Source organism: Hyalella azteca, unplaced genomic scaffold, assembly GCF_000764305.2.
Source record: "Hyalella azteca isolate HAZT.00-mixed unplaced genomic scaffold, Hazt_2.0.2 contig16599, whole genome shotgun sequence".
Classification (NCBI taxonomy): Eukaryota; Metazoa; Arthropoda; class Malacostraca; order Amphipoda; family Hyalellidae; genus Hyalella; species Hyalella azteca.
In genome coordinates, this window is record NW_025946415.1 from 208,671 (window position 1) to 227,061 (window position 18,391).

At 37.4% G+C, this 18,391-nt stretch overlaps 1 protein-coding gene across 1 annotated transcript in view; it reads left to right on the forward strand.

Annotated features, from left to right (window-relative positions):
• LOC108666418 (organic cation transporter protein-like) overlaps nucleotides 1–14,930 on the forward strand; it is a 17,345-nt gene extending 2,415 nt beyond the window's left edge. Inside the window, exons 3-8 of the mRNA XM_018153295.2 lie at nucleotides 778–895; nucleotides 7,621–7,733; nucleotides 8,178–8,312; nucleotides 8,700–8,779; nucleotides 9,711–9,897; nucleotides 14,624–14,930. Coding sequence (XP_018008784.2) covers nucleotides 778–895; nucleotides 7,621–7,733; nucleotides 8,178–8,312; nucleotides 8,700–8,779; nucleotides 9,711–9,897; nucleotides 14,624–14,930 — 940 coding nt within the window. The remainder of the gene's footprint in view (nucleotides 1–777; nucleotides 896–7,620; nucleotides 7,734–8,177; nucleotides 8,313–8,699; nucleotides 8,780–9,710; nucleotides 9,898–14,623) is intronic.
• Nucleotides 14,931–18,391: the final 3,461 nt, after the last annotated feature.

An 18,391-nucleotide genomic window follows, 5' to 3' on the forward strand; every position in this document is an offset into this window, starting at 1 on the left:
TTTAAAAATGTTTTATTATCATTAAATGTTAATGAGTAAATCCCAATAGCAGAACAATAAATATTTAGAGATTTCCAATAATTTTGGCCATTGTAGCGGCTAATGTAGCGCGCTACATTTTACTGTAGCGGTAGCGGTAGCGCCCGTTGCAATCTAGTGGGTGTAGCGGTAGCGGTAGCGCCCGCTACAATTAGAGCATGTAGCGGTAGCGGTAGCGCCGCTACATTTCCAAGTAGCGCTGCCCAGCTCTGGCTACTGGTGAGACATTATATATTGATCCCGTTTGATACCGTGGAGGACCACAATCAAGCAGCACTTTTTTCGCCGTAACCCTGCAGGTACATAATACATCCAGAAGGGCTCAATATGACTTCAAGCATCAATTTTTTGCTAGCCAGTTCGTTCTTTCCCGTTGTTTCACTTTAAGAGATGCCTTAAGGTTTGAATTTGCTATACCGTCGTGCTCTTAATTTGTATTGTAAGCGTTCAACCTACTCTTTATTAGATGTGTACATTTACTCATCTGATTTGAAATAAAGTTCGCATTTATGAACATACACTCAACAATACGTCATTTCAACAAATAATGTCATACTTTCTTACACCCAAAACGAGCAGAGCGCGCGCGAAACACTGATACGACACTTCTCCGGACCAGACTGGTTGACCCACACGAGAGCAAATGTGCATCTATATTAAGACAGTCACCTTATTTTTCCGAGTGTTTAGATTAAGTAAACAATTTAAACTGGATTGTAGCGATTCTCACTACCGCAGGATAGCGCCGGAGAGCGCGCGTTGGCTGATCACTCAAGGGCGTGAGCAGGAAGCTGAGATCATCGTGCGAAAAATGGCCAGGTTCAACAAAACTTCCAATTTTGAAATCATCTACCTGGTAATAATGATTCTGATCTTGAAAAATACTTCATTTGTTGACGCCTAATCGCTTTATACGGAGGACAGCAGTAGTATAGATAGTGAGCCTATCACAACAGTTTGTCTAAACAGCTTAACAGGTTACCGATCATTTACCCAAAATCTTACCCCCGAATATTGAATATTAGCCAACAAAATTAACCAATTATCCCCCGATAAAACCTGATCATTTACAACAATTTTATTTAGAATCTCTGCCATCAAAAATTTGAGCACCTACAATTTTACCCCGAATCTTGGCCATCTAAGTTTTGTAAACGATCATTTACCAATGGTCGACCATGCACTCGCAATATTTTCAAATCTCTGTCGTTAGTAAATTTGATAAACGATTCGTTATTAAAAACCTGGGACATGTATTGGGAAAGCAGAACAGCTTCTAATAACAGATTTAACCAGCTTACTCCACTAGATTGAACAGCACCTCAGTTAAGCATAGTTACCCTACTTAATTCAGAACTGCATTTCGATACTGCTCATTAATACTGCTTTCGATACTGCTTTTCTTTCTCTGCTCTTCAGTTTTCTTTCGATACTGCTCATTAATAAACTGGATTGTCAGCTATGAATCACTCATTTCGCGCAGTATTACAACCGTTCACTTCTCTGCAACGACAGTTTCACACCCATTAAAACCTTCGTATGTGCTATCAAACTCATATAAATTGCTTGTGATACCAATCAATTCATTACCAACGTAAGCAGGTGAGATGCAAAACGGTTTACATCAAGGTTAACATCTACGGGATTCCCGATCCTGTCAATGCATCATTGACTGCGCACGCCGCCGCATGCAGCTAGCTCTACATTGATTTTGAAAAAAATTTCAGTATACACACAGATTCATTAGCAATTGTGCGTGAAGTTCAAAACTTAAAAAGGCATGAACAAACAAACATCCATAGAAAACGTCTAAATGTTAGCATATTAGCCAGTTTTTCCTTATATTGTAATCCTTGTAATTTAGAAATTTATGATACAGGAGCACATAAAATTCAGTTGTACGTTTTGAAAATAAATTTGAATGCATGCGAGGTGATATTAAGAAGGTTGTTAATGATCAATGCTCAGAACATATTTATCGTGATATAAGAACGATCGATCCGAAGTTATTGCTAAAGAATACAACATCTGAAGTTATTCAGGTAATCAAGCAGTCAAAATTCGATAATATTAAATCGCAGCTGAATTTGCAAGTCGAGTTTTATATATTCAAATTAGGCAGCGAGAAAATCTATGATGCCGCTTGTTTCAATTCAAACAGTTTTATAAAACTTTCAAGGATTCACACAAATTCAAGTACAATTAAAGGACTGTATGGTAACCTGATACATGGAATCGAAGAATATATGAACAACTCCTCTGTATGAATATAAAGCAAATTGCTAAACTTCACAATCAAAATTGTTGAATACAAACCTCTAAGAGGTTCTAGCTATATTGAATTGCCAGAAAAATTAAGACATTCAAAATAGAAGTAAATAAACATTAAAAACCAAGATAACATGTGTTTTTAAGTGGTCGGTCGCACGTTGCATCTGTACAGAATAACGAAAATATTTAAGAAGAAATCAGAAGAGTTTGATTTCGAAGATATCAAATTCCCTATGAAATTTAAAGACATTGTGCTCATTTATTAAGCTCTAAGCTCATTTATTAAGCTCTGCACTATAAGCTATATTGAGCTCATCACAGAGCTCATTTATTAAGCTCTACCTGAGGATCGAGTTACGTGACTAAGGTCGTGAAGGATAAGTAAGACACATCTGTCTAGATAACAAATCCTGATATAAAGGGTGGTTATACATGAGAGTTGTTACAGAGGTGTAAGCTATGGCGGCGACAATAAAGTCGGAGAACTCAACCGACCCATTACATCGCGAAGCGCTTATCAACTACTGCGGGGTGAAGGTTTCCGCCCACAACTTAGGTCTTGATCGCGTGATGTATCACGCGATGTCTTCCAGGATCACGTTCAGTACTTTTCCATCAATCTCTATCAGGTTTGTAAGGGGTCCCATGCCTTAAAAACGTCCCAATAACATAAGATCTAATCATATAATATAGTTATAATGATTACAATGAGACGCCAGACATTACATTTGACACCGTAAAATACATTTGAAAGGATTAATAATATTAATTATATTGAATTATAGCTTGAATTATTGTTTGGAGCTATGCCCACTTCGAATAACTAAAACTAAAAATAAAGATTCATTTTCATTATTATTAATAACAAATGAGAATGGAATTCATTCTATCTTGATGAGGTCTTTAAGTCCATTTATATCATTTTTTAAGTCCATTTATATCAAGGCGAGTCATAGAACTAAATACATCTGTAAATACATATAAATTTCTAATACATTTCAATACATCTAAATACATTTCTGTCTGTACATCTGAAGACCTACTTGAAAAACATAAAGATGATTGCTCTGTTCACACACCCGTCAAATATGTTTATAGTAATAAGAAACTAGAATTTAAAGCCTTTCAATAGACTGCCAAGCATCCCTTTGTAATTTTGAGTCGACTTTGGTAGGTATAGATTCAAGTCAATAAGCCCAAAAAAGAGATTCGTCCGAGAAAGGTTAAAAATATCTAGAAGCAGAAATAAAACGTGTGTATGAATTACTAAAGCAATTTACAAAAAAGATGTTCTTATCAAATGAAAAATATCACGTACACAGAAATGCCACAGTTTGCTATGTTTGTCATGAAGAGTTTCATAAAGAAAATTATAAGGTTAGAGATCACAACCACCAAACGGGAGATTACAGAGGTCCAGCGCATCACAATTGTAATTTTAAAATTAAAATTCATAATTTTATTCCAGTGTTTTTGCATAACTTATCCAATTATGATTCACATCTGCTTATAAAGAACTAGGTGGAGAGTCTGGAAAAAATAAATGCTATACCAGAAACAGATACACAAATACATAAGTTTCCCATAGATCATCAAAGTCGGGACATATTTAGATAAAAAACCGGAAGGGAGCGAGATATTACAAGAGATTTAAGATTCTTAGACACCTTCTGATTCATGTCATCACCGTTGGATACATTATCAAAAAATTTATCAGAGCATGTGGAATTGAAAGAACAATTTTTTTCACTAACTCCTGAAAATATTCAAATAGGGAATGTTCATAATTTAGCACCTCATCTTGGTAAGAGTGAAAAATATGTAATCAATTACAGTAATTTAAAACTGTATGAGAAACTTGGATTGAAGCTGGAGAAAATTCCTAGAATATTGAATTCGATTAAAGTCCATGCATGAAGCTATAAATAGCTCTGAACACAAAAAAGCAACAAGAAGCGAAATCAGATTTTGATAAAGATTTCTTCAAATTAATGAATAATTCTGTATTTGGTAAAACGATGGAGAACATTAGAAATGGAGTTGAAGTTAAAAAATAAAATAATCTAATAAAAATTATAGTTTACAATAAAATAAAATTAATAAACTAACATGAGCTACGTTCAACCAATAATAGTGAATATTTAAAGCAGCTGTAATAATTTCTTCGTAATGAAAAAACCAGAAGTGGCATTTATAACACGATGTTAAGGAAATTGCCACTGCCAGAAATGCATTTAAAATTTTCCTTCAACATTCAATTTGTGCAAGTTTCCAACGGTTTCAATGATAAGCATACCTACTCCTTCTGTGGCCCAGGCACTAGGGTGCAAAAAAACTGAATGAGTCAAAATAATGATAGATTATGCATCACAGACAAATTGTGCGGCTGCATACAGAGATTATAGGTTTTACATCCAATTTTCGTATTTGATGTCGTCGGCAAAATGAACGTCTTAAGAACAGTCTTATTGATATGAAGATTAAAGCTAAATTCAATAGTAACATTCCTGATAATACACATGCTTATGCTCTGATTCTTTCAGATAGAATAATTCAATTACAGTCTGATGATGAGAAAATAATAATAAATTACTAAAAATGTGGAAATTCATTCCGGGTTTATATCTTGATAAAATTATTTATTGCGTAAAATGTCAAAAAAGACTGATACCGAACGTGCTCAGTATGTTATGACGAAAAATAGTAAAATATCAGAGCGGATGTTGCTAGATTTGTAAGAAAACTAAAACTTTTTTTGAATCAGCAAAAGAATCAAATACGGAGGTTTTATCTTTTCAATTCCTACTGTTCTAGAGCTCAAGGCGCTGATGGGTCTCTCGCAGGAAGGGCTTCTGCAATAACTAGTGCAGTCAATAAAAAGAAAGCTGATGATAAACTTATAGCAGAAATGAAACGACATAATGAAGCAATGGAAGCTAAAAATGGATCTGGCTTAAGATTAATCCCAGCGAGAAATGAAATCTTCACCGAAAATAAAAACTTGTGTGGAAGGTCTCTACTTTGATCCACCATAAAAATAATACCTATTAGACCATTAACACAACATGATTTGAAACATTATTTGAGAGTATTGAAAGTTCCTAGAGTCAGAGATATTTTCATGATGGATGCACTGCCTAGGTCACCTTTGAAAACGTAGCTAGGAATTTTCAATCTGGACATGGAAGAGGGGACTGGAACGCATTGGAATTGTTGGTATAAGTAAAATGATACATGTTATTACTTTGATAGGTATGGTTTGACATGTATTAACGAATTTAATACGTACATGGATAAATACAACATTTTTTGGTCAGTATATAAAATATATAAAGTGGGTAATGTAATTTGTGAACATTTATGTTTAGAAATTTCAAAAAGACTGGAATATGAGAGATTTAATTCCATCCTATTAGATCTTTATAAGAATGGGTATTAAAACTTTTTTATTTCATTTTTATAAAATGGTGAGTATTAATATCTATGCTAATGATTTGAATCTTTCATCAACTTGCAAAGATGGTGAGGAAGAATCAATTGAAGTATTTCCCTCAGAGTCCCTAAAAGCTTCAATCGAAACTCATCGAAATGAACTTTCCGCCTTCAATTATTAGAACTCTGAGAGACGACTTACGAGTTGAAGGTCTAATACTGATTTAGGTTTGCAATTTTCAGAGTCTGCACTTTAAAATAAAAATAAAATTTTAGAGTCCATGATCGATTCTTCTGAAGGAAAACTAATATAACAATTTGACGAGAAAATTTACAGTTTGCAGTCAGCATTCCATGGCAAAGTCAAGAATTTGGAATTGTATGTTGAAGAAAAGCTAATCAAACAAATTGATGAAAAAATCCTCAGTTTGCAGCTAGCGCTCGATGACAAAGTTAAAAATATAGAAATGGATATTGAGGATAAAACAATGAAACAATTTGAGGAAAAGATAAATAGTTTACAGGTAAAAGTCGATGATAAGTAAAAAAATTGGAATTGCTTATTATAGAAAATTGAGACTGAATTATTAAAGCTGATGAGGAGATTCATAGAATATAGTTGGCATATGAATGCTCCACGAGTTCGGGAAAGTCTGTAGGCTTTAGAAGTTTTACTCTATTAAAAAGACTTATGTGAATATATTTGGAACGGGAATGAACAGTAAACCCATATCACATATAAGAGGTCCTCCAGGTATTGGCTTTCAGTACCCTGACGCTGAAAAAATTTTGTTCTGAATAATCGGAGACTTGAAAATATCTCTTGTCCTATTGAGGATAGAGATGCAGCATGCAAGGCTTATGTTGATGAGGAGGTCGTAGAAAGCATTCAGAAATTACTAATAAAAAATAGGCGTAGAGAGGGATGGCGTCATGGTGCATATCAACTTTCACGAAAAAGAATTGCCTACAGTAAAATTAATAGTAGAAACATTTCATGGAAAAGCAACTCAGGAAATGACAGGTCTTGAGAAAAAGTAGCAAGAAATGATTGAAGTAAAACAGAATTGGAAAATCTTGGTATGAAAATAACTCGGGAAATGACTGAAGTAAGATCAAAATTGTGAAAACAAATGAATAATTTGAAATCCTGATGATAAAGTATCCTCATTAGCAGGAATTCAAGTTGAATTAAAGGCATATATTGATTGTGTTGAAACACGGGAAGATGACAACATGAATGAAGTAGCAGAAGTAGTAGAAAAGACAAATATTATACTAAGTTTATAAATTTATCAAATGTATCTATATTCTTGGTTAATAAAAATGAGATCTAATGTGCAAAATGAAATAATTGAAAAACAAGAGATTATAAATTCACTCTTCCTATAATGTATTTACTCTTCGGTTTACAAAAGTAATTCCTTCATTCATTCCAAAGGGCTAATGAAGTTTGATTAGCCCATTAAAAATATTCGAAAATACAGAGTGATTCATGAGATGATTCACGTACAGAGATGATTTTTGTACCGTTGGATTCGTCAGAATGTCAGCTTTAAGATGAGCATAAAAACCGGAGAAGCCAAAATCTTTGATTTTTGACCAGACGCTCCCCTTAAGCTGATTAGACAAACTGTTGTGATAGGCTCACTATACTACTAACAGCCTTTACCCAGATGCGCTCAATAATCTAAAACATTTCACGGCCTTGTGTTCACTAGTACACTAGTTATTAACTAGCGCGTATACGACTGGAATATCATTTTGCTTTGATCTTATATTGTTGACATAATCAATTATTAATTCTGTAGATGAGATGGCAACATTTGCTTTACTTTCGTATGACTCATGACATGACGATTGACCGTTTCAATGCAGCAAGAGAGGACCAATATGTCACCTGATGACGCTAAACAAGAAAGCAGAAACGTCTTGAATTTACTGAAAACGCCTAATATGAGGACGCGCTCGTTGATCCTTTTCTACACCTGGTAAGTTGGTTGTTATGTATTACATATATAATATGAACCTGAAATAAAAATTGAGTCATTGAAAATAAATCATAAAAATATAATACCACTCATAGCCTAACAAAACACCCCGTGCATGAACTGAGGGATTCGACGTTCATAAACTATACCTAGTAGAATAGCATTTTTTTTTATTTCTTCCCATCACTTCATTCTAATTGTTTATAACGGTAACTTATTATTGACTGACATTCCGTACAATATAAGAAGTCATAGACATAAGTTACATTTTGTATTTTGATTTAAATGACAGATAAAGTTGAGCCACTTTTCTTGAAAACCATTATTGTTACCGATTAGACATGAAAGCGAGTAAATTCAGTGATGCATACGGACGTCGGGAAACGGTGAATTGCATAATTTAGGAACATTGAATTTAAAGAAAGCAATGAGTTATGAATTCAGGTTCACGACGTCGATGGTCTACTACGGCGTCTCCCAGAACGTTGGCAACCTCGAGGGAAATATTTTCGTCAATTTTATCGCCACGATGCTCATCGAAATACCTGCAACTCTTCTAATTGCAATTTTTTTCGACAGGTGACTTGTAATTTATTTTCTATTCAGAGACTTTATTTAACTATAGGTTTTTGTAATGCAAAACCTATTGATCAATATACAATAGTTAGCTAAACGTGAAAATTGTTACCACATATTGCTTAATAAACCTCTACACGTCTGCTCGGTCGCTGCAGGTATTATTTTTCCTTCATTTTTGCTGATGGGCCACAAAATTCATTTTGCACACTATCTTGATACTCTCCGACCTCACCGTATTGCAGCTAATATCTATTGAAATTGTCATTCTGAAGATAGGTTTACAAATAAGATATTGTAATTTTAAACAAATCTCCAATATGTTATGATTGAATACTCAAATTTATTTCTTAATCGATCTTTTAATTTTTTCGTTTCTATCTTTACCAGACTTGGTCACAAAGTGTGTCTATTGGCGTCGGTTCTAATAGCCGGGGCTGGCTGCTTCATTACTGCCTTCCTGCCTGCCGGTGAGATGAACAATGATGTTGTATTAAGGCATATAGTAAGTTAAGAAGGAATTAAACCCGTGAGGATTCCTGCCTGCTGGTGAAAAGAATCAGTTACCAATGAAGGCTTAACTGATGTTAATGTGGAATTATACCTGCAAGGTAGGAAGTACATTTCTCAGTAAAGAAAGGGTTAAAAGATAAAACTTGCTTGAAAATAGGGTAATGATCCGCTGTCAAACTGTCGGTTTATACTTCAAAAAATATCACCTGAACTCGTATTTTCGATGCTCTACTGTAAGGTTGTTATAGTGATAACTTTAATCATATTGATCAGCCTCGATCAGCATTCATGGAAGTTTACAGTTTATGCATTCTGCTAAAACCTTTTGTCGAGTGAAATCCTATGTTTGGCCGGCAATTTGTCAGGAGGCAATATATATCTATAGATGGTACATGGGTTTAACTTGAGGACAAGTAATCGATGACTATGTGAGGGTTGATAAGAGACACTTTTTTTCTAAAACTAATATTGATACGGTGCGGATACATTACAGTGTAATTAAAGAGGTAAAGACTGGTATACGACCGTCAGACTTCGACCGTCAGGTCGGAGTAGAGACTTTAGAGACTTACTAAAGTGCCGAACCCTTTCATAAACTTAGTACTTCCGTCCACAGAGCTCCTGCACTCGTGACACATAAACTGTATAAGCAGTCGACTCAGCGTCTAAGACCAGCCCTCAGTGACACAGTGGACTTAAAGCTAACTAGGTCTGGTGGTAAATAAATGAGGATTTTTCTTTACTCCAGGACACTTTCCACCTGGAGCGTTTACAGCTTTCCAGTTTTACTATGCAGTTAATCAACATTCCGCGTGCTGCTTCTTCATTTTGGAGGAACGAATTGGAATGAAGGAATTGAGCTTAACCTACCCCCCCCCATTACTGCAGAGGCGTCCACCGCCATCGTGGTGCTGAGCCTCATAGGTAAGTTCGGAGCAGCTGCAGCGTACAGCGCGCTGTACGTGTACGCCAGCGAGGTGTTCCCTACGTCGCACCGCAGCACAGGGCTCGGCTGCTGTACCATGGTCGCTGGGGCCGCCGGTGTCATAGCTCCTCTGGTCGACCTGCTGGTATTGTATCTGAAAGAATAATGCAAAATAATAAACAGAATATTATGGTAACAATAGGTTCTATACCTAAAATAATAATGTAGAATATCTAAACACTATTATAATCATTAGTGTAGTTGATCAGAAGTTCTTCTTTAATGCCGGTTTCATTGTCGACCAGAGACTACTTCTTTTTGACAATTTTCTTATTGTTTCCTCCATTCGGCGTATTAGGCTTTTGATAGGAATCGGAAAAAAACATCCAGTTTCCAAGGGACATTTAATTATAATTTACAACATTTCGAATGACTACTTTCATTATGACTACTTACTTATGAATAACCTACCACTACTTTCATTATCAAGCGGAGAAAAAGTTTTGCAATAGTTGAATTTGAAATGATGTTAGCACCAACATAGGGACTTATGGATCTAGATTGAAATCAAAGCTTGAATTACGAGAACCTTTTAGACGTCCTTACAAATCCGGCAGTTTGCAAACTTTATTTGGAGACTCATGCTTGACGATGCGAGCATCAGCTATCGCCAGTCTTGTGGAGTCTGGGCATCTCATGACGATACTGTACTGAAAAAACTGCGCGTTGAGCGTAGACAGCTACGTGTATAAATGGCTGAACGAAACTAATAGAACCAGTCCAAAAATATTCGTACCAGTCCAAAAAAATGTTTGTACGCGGTTTTTTGTAGCCACTCGGCGGATGATGTCATCGCAGGACATAAACATGAACGCAGAATTTGCCAACAAGTTGTAATTTAACACATGATGACTTTCTGTCTGGCCGAAATATTAACGTTATAATAGTGATAATATAACATGTTGATTATATCATGCAATAGTGAATAAACAAACGTATGAGATTCACAGGCTTTATAGTTTTCATCGTTGGTGTTTATATTGCAGGAGATACAGAGGCGGTTTTGAAGTCATTGGATATGAAACATAGAGCCGTTCGATTACAGTCTGTGTTATTGGTGAGACAAGTAAAAGATCATCGACAGCTAATTCAAACTTATACATTACTTCGAATAATGCGCGTAGGTGTGCCAAAAGATTAACTTGGAGCCTATGATATCATAGACTTGCTTTTAACAATATAAGTTACATAACAATTCTACTTAAACCAACTGAAATATTTTTAGGTATTACATTGTAAATAATTACTTATTATAAAATATTTAAGTATTATAAGTATTTAAAGTACGTACCAAAAGCATTCCTGGAAGTGCTAGGAATGATTGAACGCCAACACTTCGTACAACATCGATCAGTTCTTCATGCAACCAGTTATGCAGCCCTGCGCTAGCACGCGACCAGCATGTGGCGATGGAAGATGATGGTGATTTTAAACTTTCCTCAAGTTTTATATTGTTCCGTCTCTAAAGAATAACAGAAATAAATGATATCTAAAAAATGTAGGCGCATTAGCACATTTTCATTAACTTATCAAGTCACTATATATAAAACTAGGTAGAATACCTTGTTTTAATTTCTTAATGCATGCGAGCTACCGTGATCAAGTTGGTTAAGGCGTCGCTCGGTCTGAGGCGATCTCGGGTTGGAATCTTGCGGCGGTCGGACGGTTCCTCCAGGAGAGGATTAGAGGTAAATAAAAATATAGGGTCAAAAATAATATGTCTATATATAAATAAGGCTGCTAGTTGTAATAAGATGCTCATATAATGAAACTATCATGATAAACATGTATAAATAAACCCGGTCATATGTAAACATGATGGGATATGTATAAAGAGCCGTATTGTAATGAGCATTAATTGTCGGTATTTCCATACTACAATCGGTTTTATGCATTTTATTCGGAGTTGTTACCCCATAATATCATTAAGGGTGGGTTTAGAGCCTTGTCTACATCTTGCATATGAATTAATACACATTTATAGGCCCGAGGGACAGATCTCAAAGTTACAGACCTTGACCTCACAAGCGGTCAAAGTTGTTGAGAAGGTAGTGACCAGGAAGTTTGTCCAGTATATGGAAGAGGCTGAACTGTATACTAATAGACAACAAGGTTTCCGGTGAAAACGTTCCTGTTTATCAGTTACTGCAACACCATCACCGCCCGCTTGGTCTTTCCTTGCTTCATAGTTTGAAATTTAGATGTCTTTAATTTTCCGACGTCTATGTTTTCGGTAAACTCCTGGAAAAGTACTGAACGAAGTAAGCGAAAGTCCACAGCGATACAAAACTAGCACTATTCGTGCCTTAATACATAGAACTCTTGAAACCTGTACATCCGCTAGTGCTTTGAGAACTGAACTCCACATTGCACTGAGAGAAATTTGACCACTGTCTCGAGACACTTAAGTGTTTCAGTAAATGATACGTGTTTCGAGCTTCGACGCGCTTATATTTGTGCGGCTAGCGTCGCGTAGACAGTGCCGCGAATGCTGTCATAGGAGATGGTTGTGTGGAGCCACTGCCACGAGTCTACACTGCATTCGGTTAATTGGCCCAACTAAATTCGGTTAATTGTTTCAAATCACTGCTGTTCTTTTGTCAATAGTAATGTAAACGAGCGACGTCCATACCACTCAATCACACTAGAAGTTGATCATAAAATCGAAGATTTATCTGGTAGTACCGCGCGCAACAACAAAAAAAACACTGCCACACTATGTAGTTGCCGTCTCCGTAGCTGAATGAACTAAGGTGCCTGCTCGCAAGCGTTTGGTTGCAGTCGTGACAGAGGTTCGAATCTCGGCGGGCGACTCACAGTTTCTCCAACGAGAGTTCGATAGAGGTGAGAGCAAAAAATGTAGTTTCATGATGGTAGTACATACCGAAATAAATTGTGTAATATATATGTGTATAAATGAATGAATTTGTGACTAATTCAGCTGTGAAGGAGGAAAGCGTTGAAATCGGATAGAGACGGTGATATATAGTTTTCATAATTTTAATTCGATCATAATTCGACGAAATCGGATAGAGGCGGTGATATATAGTTTTCATAATTTTGGTAGGGAGGCGGCCATAAAATAGAATGGGATCGACCGGAGGAGTAGAATATGTTAAAGTAATTTCATCAGGCGCTGGAAACTGGATAAGGATATTGCAGAGATTCTGAAAAAAATGTCTCATTCTCTATAGATTTTTTTGTGTTATTACGTTCGTTCGAAACACCAAAGTGTCTCGGAATCTCACCTTTGAGATGATCCCAAAAAGGCCTCTCCCAATTCGCTTTGGGCACGATCGCTCGGAGAGGCCTTGAAACACTTAAGTGTCTCGAGACAGTGGTCTAATTTTTCTCAATGCTGATCTCCAGCGAATTATAGTAAACAACGGTTATGCGCATAATACTATTGACACCAAAATTGCAAACTATCGAGTACTTAAAAAACAAACGGACAATGAAGTGAATGAACCACCAACCAACGGAAGTATTATTGCAGTTTATTACCAAAACCAGATCACTAGAGGCTAAAGACAGACGAACGAGTCCTCAAATTAATTGTGCTGAACATCAATAGAAGCACAACCGCAACCGACCGAATCAATCTCCTGATTTAATATAAAAACACGAATCTTAAGACTCTAATAATGAAAAATAATTCATGCAAAAAGTCGGGACCGTTACAAGAAATCAATGTTATTTATAAATATTCATGCCACAAATAGGGTTGTAGACTTCGCCCGTTGTAGATGTAAGTTACATCGGTTTGACCAGCACGTCTATGAGCCGACGCCTAGCTTGCCACCTTCAGAACGGAGAATTGAAGAACCACATGAGAGAGGCTGCAAATGAGACCCTCACTCGCACGACGTCGTAGACCTACACCAGCATCGTCACGATATACCCAGACGCCACAAGACAGGCAAAAGCTGATGCTCTTCATCATTAAGAATGAGTCTCCGGTCATGAATTTGCAACTGCCAGATTTGTAAGGACGATGAAACTTTTATCATAATTCAAGCTTTGATTTCAATCTATCTCCATAATACCCTAGGTTTGTACTAACGAAATTTCACAATTTCAAATTCATGTGTTGCAACATTCTTCCCTCTCTCGATGATAAATTTGTTGCATTCGAAACGTCGTAAATTGAAATATAAATGTCCCTTGGAAACCTTATATTTGAAGTTTCAATTCCTATCATAAGGCTAAATTGTCGAATAGAGAAAAACTATAAGATAATTGTCAATAAGAAGTACCTTCTGGTTTTCAATAAAACCAATATTATAATCATATATCATCAATCAAATTAAATAATATATAACCTGCGAGTGCATTGCAATTTAATATGTTAGGAAGCCAAACTGACTTCAGAAATGGCAATATCTTTAATAGTATATTATTAATTTCTGTATGATATTAATATTTTTAATGAAACAATTAAAGTAGCTTCACTCAAATTTTTTTGGTATATCGCATATGCTTACAGGGAAAATCAAACCCCACTATTCCACTGCTCATGTTTGGGGTTCTGGCAGCGATATCAGCCTTCTCCATGTTATTCCTACCGGAGACAACGGGTTGCCCCTTAACGCAGACTCTCAGTGAGAGTGAACAACTTGGCTCGTAAGTCAGGTTTTACAGGCGCGGAGTTTAAACTTAACTGGTTTTCATGCAACTCATTATCTTGGTCCTATATGATTGCTTAAAATATACTGTTATTATTACATGGTTTTAGTGTTCGGGATAATGTCCAAGTATAGCCCTTTATTTGCTTCTGTGTTTTTGACAGAGGTCAGCCGTGTTGCTTCTTCCCCAGCTGCACCTCCTACGACCCGCGGTCTGCAGGGGAAGAGGAGGCAGATGAAGTTACGGAAGTTATAGCAGATAAAGACAAGGTCGACGCAGAACTTGCCGCAAAAAATAAAAAAGACGTAAAACTTGCTGCAAAAAATGAAAACAGCGTAGAACTTGCCGCAGAAGAAGATGACGACATAGAACTTGCTAACACAAAAGATGATATCAACGTAAAGCTTGCCGCGAAAGATGTAAACAACCTAGAACTTGCCAGAAAAGATGAAACCGACGTAGAACTTGCCATCACAAAAGATGATTTTAACGTATAACTTGCCTCGAAAGAAGAAAACAGCGTAGAACTTGTCACAAAAGATGATGACGACAAAGAACTTTCCTAAAAATATGATGACGTAGAACTTGCCACAAAAGTTGATGAAGACATAGAACTTGGCGTAGTAGAAAAGAACGTCTAAGAACTTAGCTTAACAAAAAATGAGGACGACGCGTGTAGAACCCGCCGAAGCTAAAGAAATATAGCTCAGTACTCACTGCGGTGAGTGACAAGCGCGCATTTTCTCATCGACGAAAACGTGAGGTCACGGACGGATAGACAGACGGATAGACGGACGGACATGGCGAGCACAATAGTGCATTTTTACCATAAATGAGAAAATGCGCTAAAAAGATAATGCTGTAAAACTTGTCGTACCATATATGAGGACGACGTAGAACTTGGCATTGCAAATCCAGTACGTGGACGACACAAGACTTAAGGTAGCAAATACAGATGGAGATGGAGTAAATACACCAACGCGTAGACACAACCGGCTTCTGAGAAGATGGATCATAGAAAACCTTCAACGCAGAGGATTACAGGCTAAAATACAAATAAGACATAATTCTGAATATTGAAGTTATCTAATCATTCATATATGAAGAACGTTTTGTTTTTTGTTCAGGTTGAATGCTTTCTTCTCTGCGTCCTTTAGCTCATGTAATGTGATCAGTTAAATAGTTTTCATTTCTTCAACATAGGACCAATTTATTTTTAATTTGGTTATATTATTGAACACCGAAAAGTTTGATCATGCGTGATGGCATAAAACTGTTAATAGATAAGTCTTAGATCAAATTTCGGAGAAGAAAGTAACTACCCTATCAAAGTTTTGATGCCTGTCAGCCGCTGGCTCAAGGGCACCCCAAGCTCGCCTAGCGGTATAAATTAGCGGCTCTATGTCCGCTTTAGGTTACGGTTGCAGGAGCGAAATAGGCGCCGAAACAGAATCTTGTGAAATACCTGTCGAGCTTGGGGCGATCGTGGGGCGCGCGTATTTGATACCTGATACGTTCGGGACAGACACGGTCAAATATGAAGAAATGCGTTAAAAATGCCCCATATCTTGCAGAATTACAAGACCCTCGCACATTGCCCGAGCAAAACAATTTTCAATATTCTCCAGCAGTCAGCTTTCTCACACATTTCCCAAAACCAAACATTCTTCAATATGCAATAGCACTTAACGATCATCATTCTCCAAATGCAATAGCACTCAACGATCAATATTGTCCACTATTCAATACCGCTCAATATTATCACACATTATGCCTGTGCGAAACATTTTAACACATTCAGCCCGCTGTCCTACCAATTGGTCTATCGAACTGATTTGCAAGAGTCTGTAAAATTCTTCCTACAGTGGTTGGTTGTGAAGAAGAATAGATCAAATGCTATCGTCGAAATTCCAGTAGGAACTCATGAGCTTCCTAACATTGTCATGTTCAATGGAATGTTTGGAAACTTATGCTCTAATAATATTAAATTCTTCGAAAATCAACCAATTCACAGTACTTCGATTTCACTCTGGTTCCAAACCCAATAATGCAACGAAAAACCAGCATGTAATTACAAAGAAGCAGTAACTTGATTACTTACGGACTTGAGACTAGGATTTCAATCCATGTACGCATTTCTCTTGCAGCGACATGGTGACTGCTTAACTAGTGATGACTAAACCCAACCATGCAGTTGAACTTGGGTGAACTGGCATTTCCACACGTGGATCCAGCTTTCTCGATGAATTAGAAATCAAAACCTGAAGTATATGGACACGAGCACTTAAAATATCATGATCATGTCAGCATATACCAGCAAATTAGCGCTCAAATGGGACGACTGAAATAGCCCAGCATTGCCCAATACCAGTATAATTTTCATACTTCACCCCATGCGCAAGCATGCTGCAGAGCAAATTAGCCAACATGATTACTTGCTGAAAGCCACAGGGACCAAACCCCTTCATGGATGTAAACCAGCGAGCCAATGAGCTGCAAGCCACCTAAACAATGGTCGTAACCCACACGCTAAACCCCAAAATATTTCTATTCCATGCAGTCTAGCCCCTTCCCCACTTTCGATAAAGAACTCCCTGCGCCACAGTGCTATCAGTACACTGCTACCTCTCCCGCTTCCCACCTGCTCCCCCTCCTTTCGGTACCAGCTTGCGGAAGAATTTCAACCTAACCTAACCCTTTCGCGGAAAGGTGGAGAGAAGGGGGTAAGTGCGGAGGAAGAAGATGCTGGTGAGCGTCAGGGCTGGGCAAACGCCTGCGAAGTGGGTAAGGTGATGCGACAGTCCGGTGCGGGGCCGTTCCCATTTACGGCAGTCTGGTGTGGTCTGCGGACCCTGTGGCTTATGGCATTTGTAAGAAGTGATGGTATGGGCTTAAATCATTGGTGTAGGAGCTATTGGGCGTAATCCGTTTGGAGTATCAGCTTGTGGGCTGAGGCATTGCTTGTTTCAAGCTGGTGTGGCGAGATGAGGCAAGTAAGAACAGCTGCATAGGTGTTAGGCTGACTATTTCTATTGCATGTGGAGGGTTGGCATTGGCTCTTGGGCTGATTTAAGAGTCAAATTTTTGGGCTACGGCAGCGCTCCCGTCAATTGACCCATCTCACCGCACAAACGTTAAACCAACACTGCTTCAGCTTGCAAACTGCTACTCCACATAGTTAACGGTCAATACGTCGTTCTCCAATGATTTTTAGCCCCTACTATCACTTCTTACACATGCTGTTATCCTAAGGGTCCGCTGACCATGCTGCATTGCCGCAAATGTGAACTGTACCAAAAAACGGTATTGCGTCATCACCTTTCTTACTCCGCAAGATGTGAAGCCAGCATTACAGTTTCCCTGCCTCTCATATGTTTCCCTGCCTCATGTTCAGAGTTACTGTTTCCCATAGCATTTAATAAGCTGCATGTAAAAAACGTTTTCTGCACACTCACGTTAGAAAAAATGTTCAGGCATACTAATCGATATCTCCTGAACATTATTAAGGTAAGGTAAAATTGAGGATTAAACGTTCCTCTTTGCGGAAGCGTTCAAACTGGGAAAGCTAGTAAAATACTTAGGTATTTCAAAGTATTAAAATAATTACGTGGTATAATAATCGTAACTGGCATCAGAAATGGACCCGAAATAGCGCATTCTATCACTTGAACTAGATTGAACACAATTTTGAACACAATTTTTACTGGGTAATCATAAATTAAAATGCATATCAATTTCCGATTCATTATTATATTAGATTGAATAGCCTACCGACATGTTTGCGCATGAATTTTTCGGTTTGCTCAGAAAAGCTGCCCACACTCAGATACTTCGTTCTGCAACGATAAACCCACAGTCGATAGTTCGCCATGCACCTGCATAGATTATTTAGGGAAATTCGACTTCCAAATCTTCGAGTGGTCGGATCTTCCGCGTTATGCAGTTACCCACACTAATC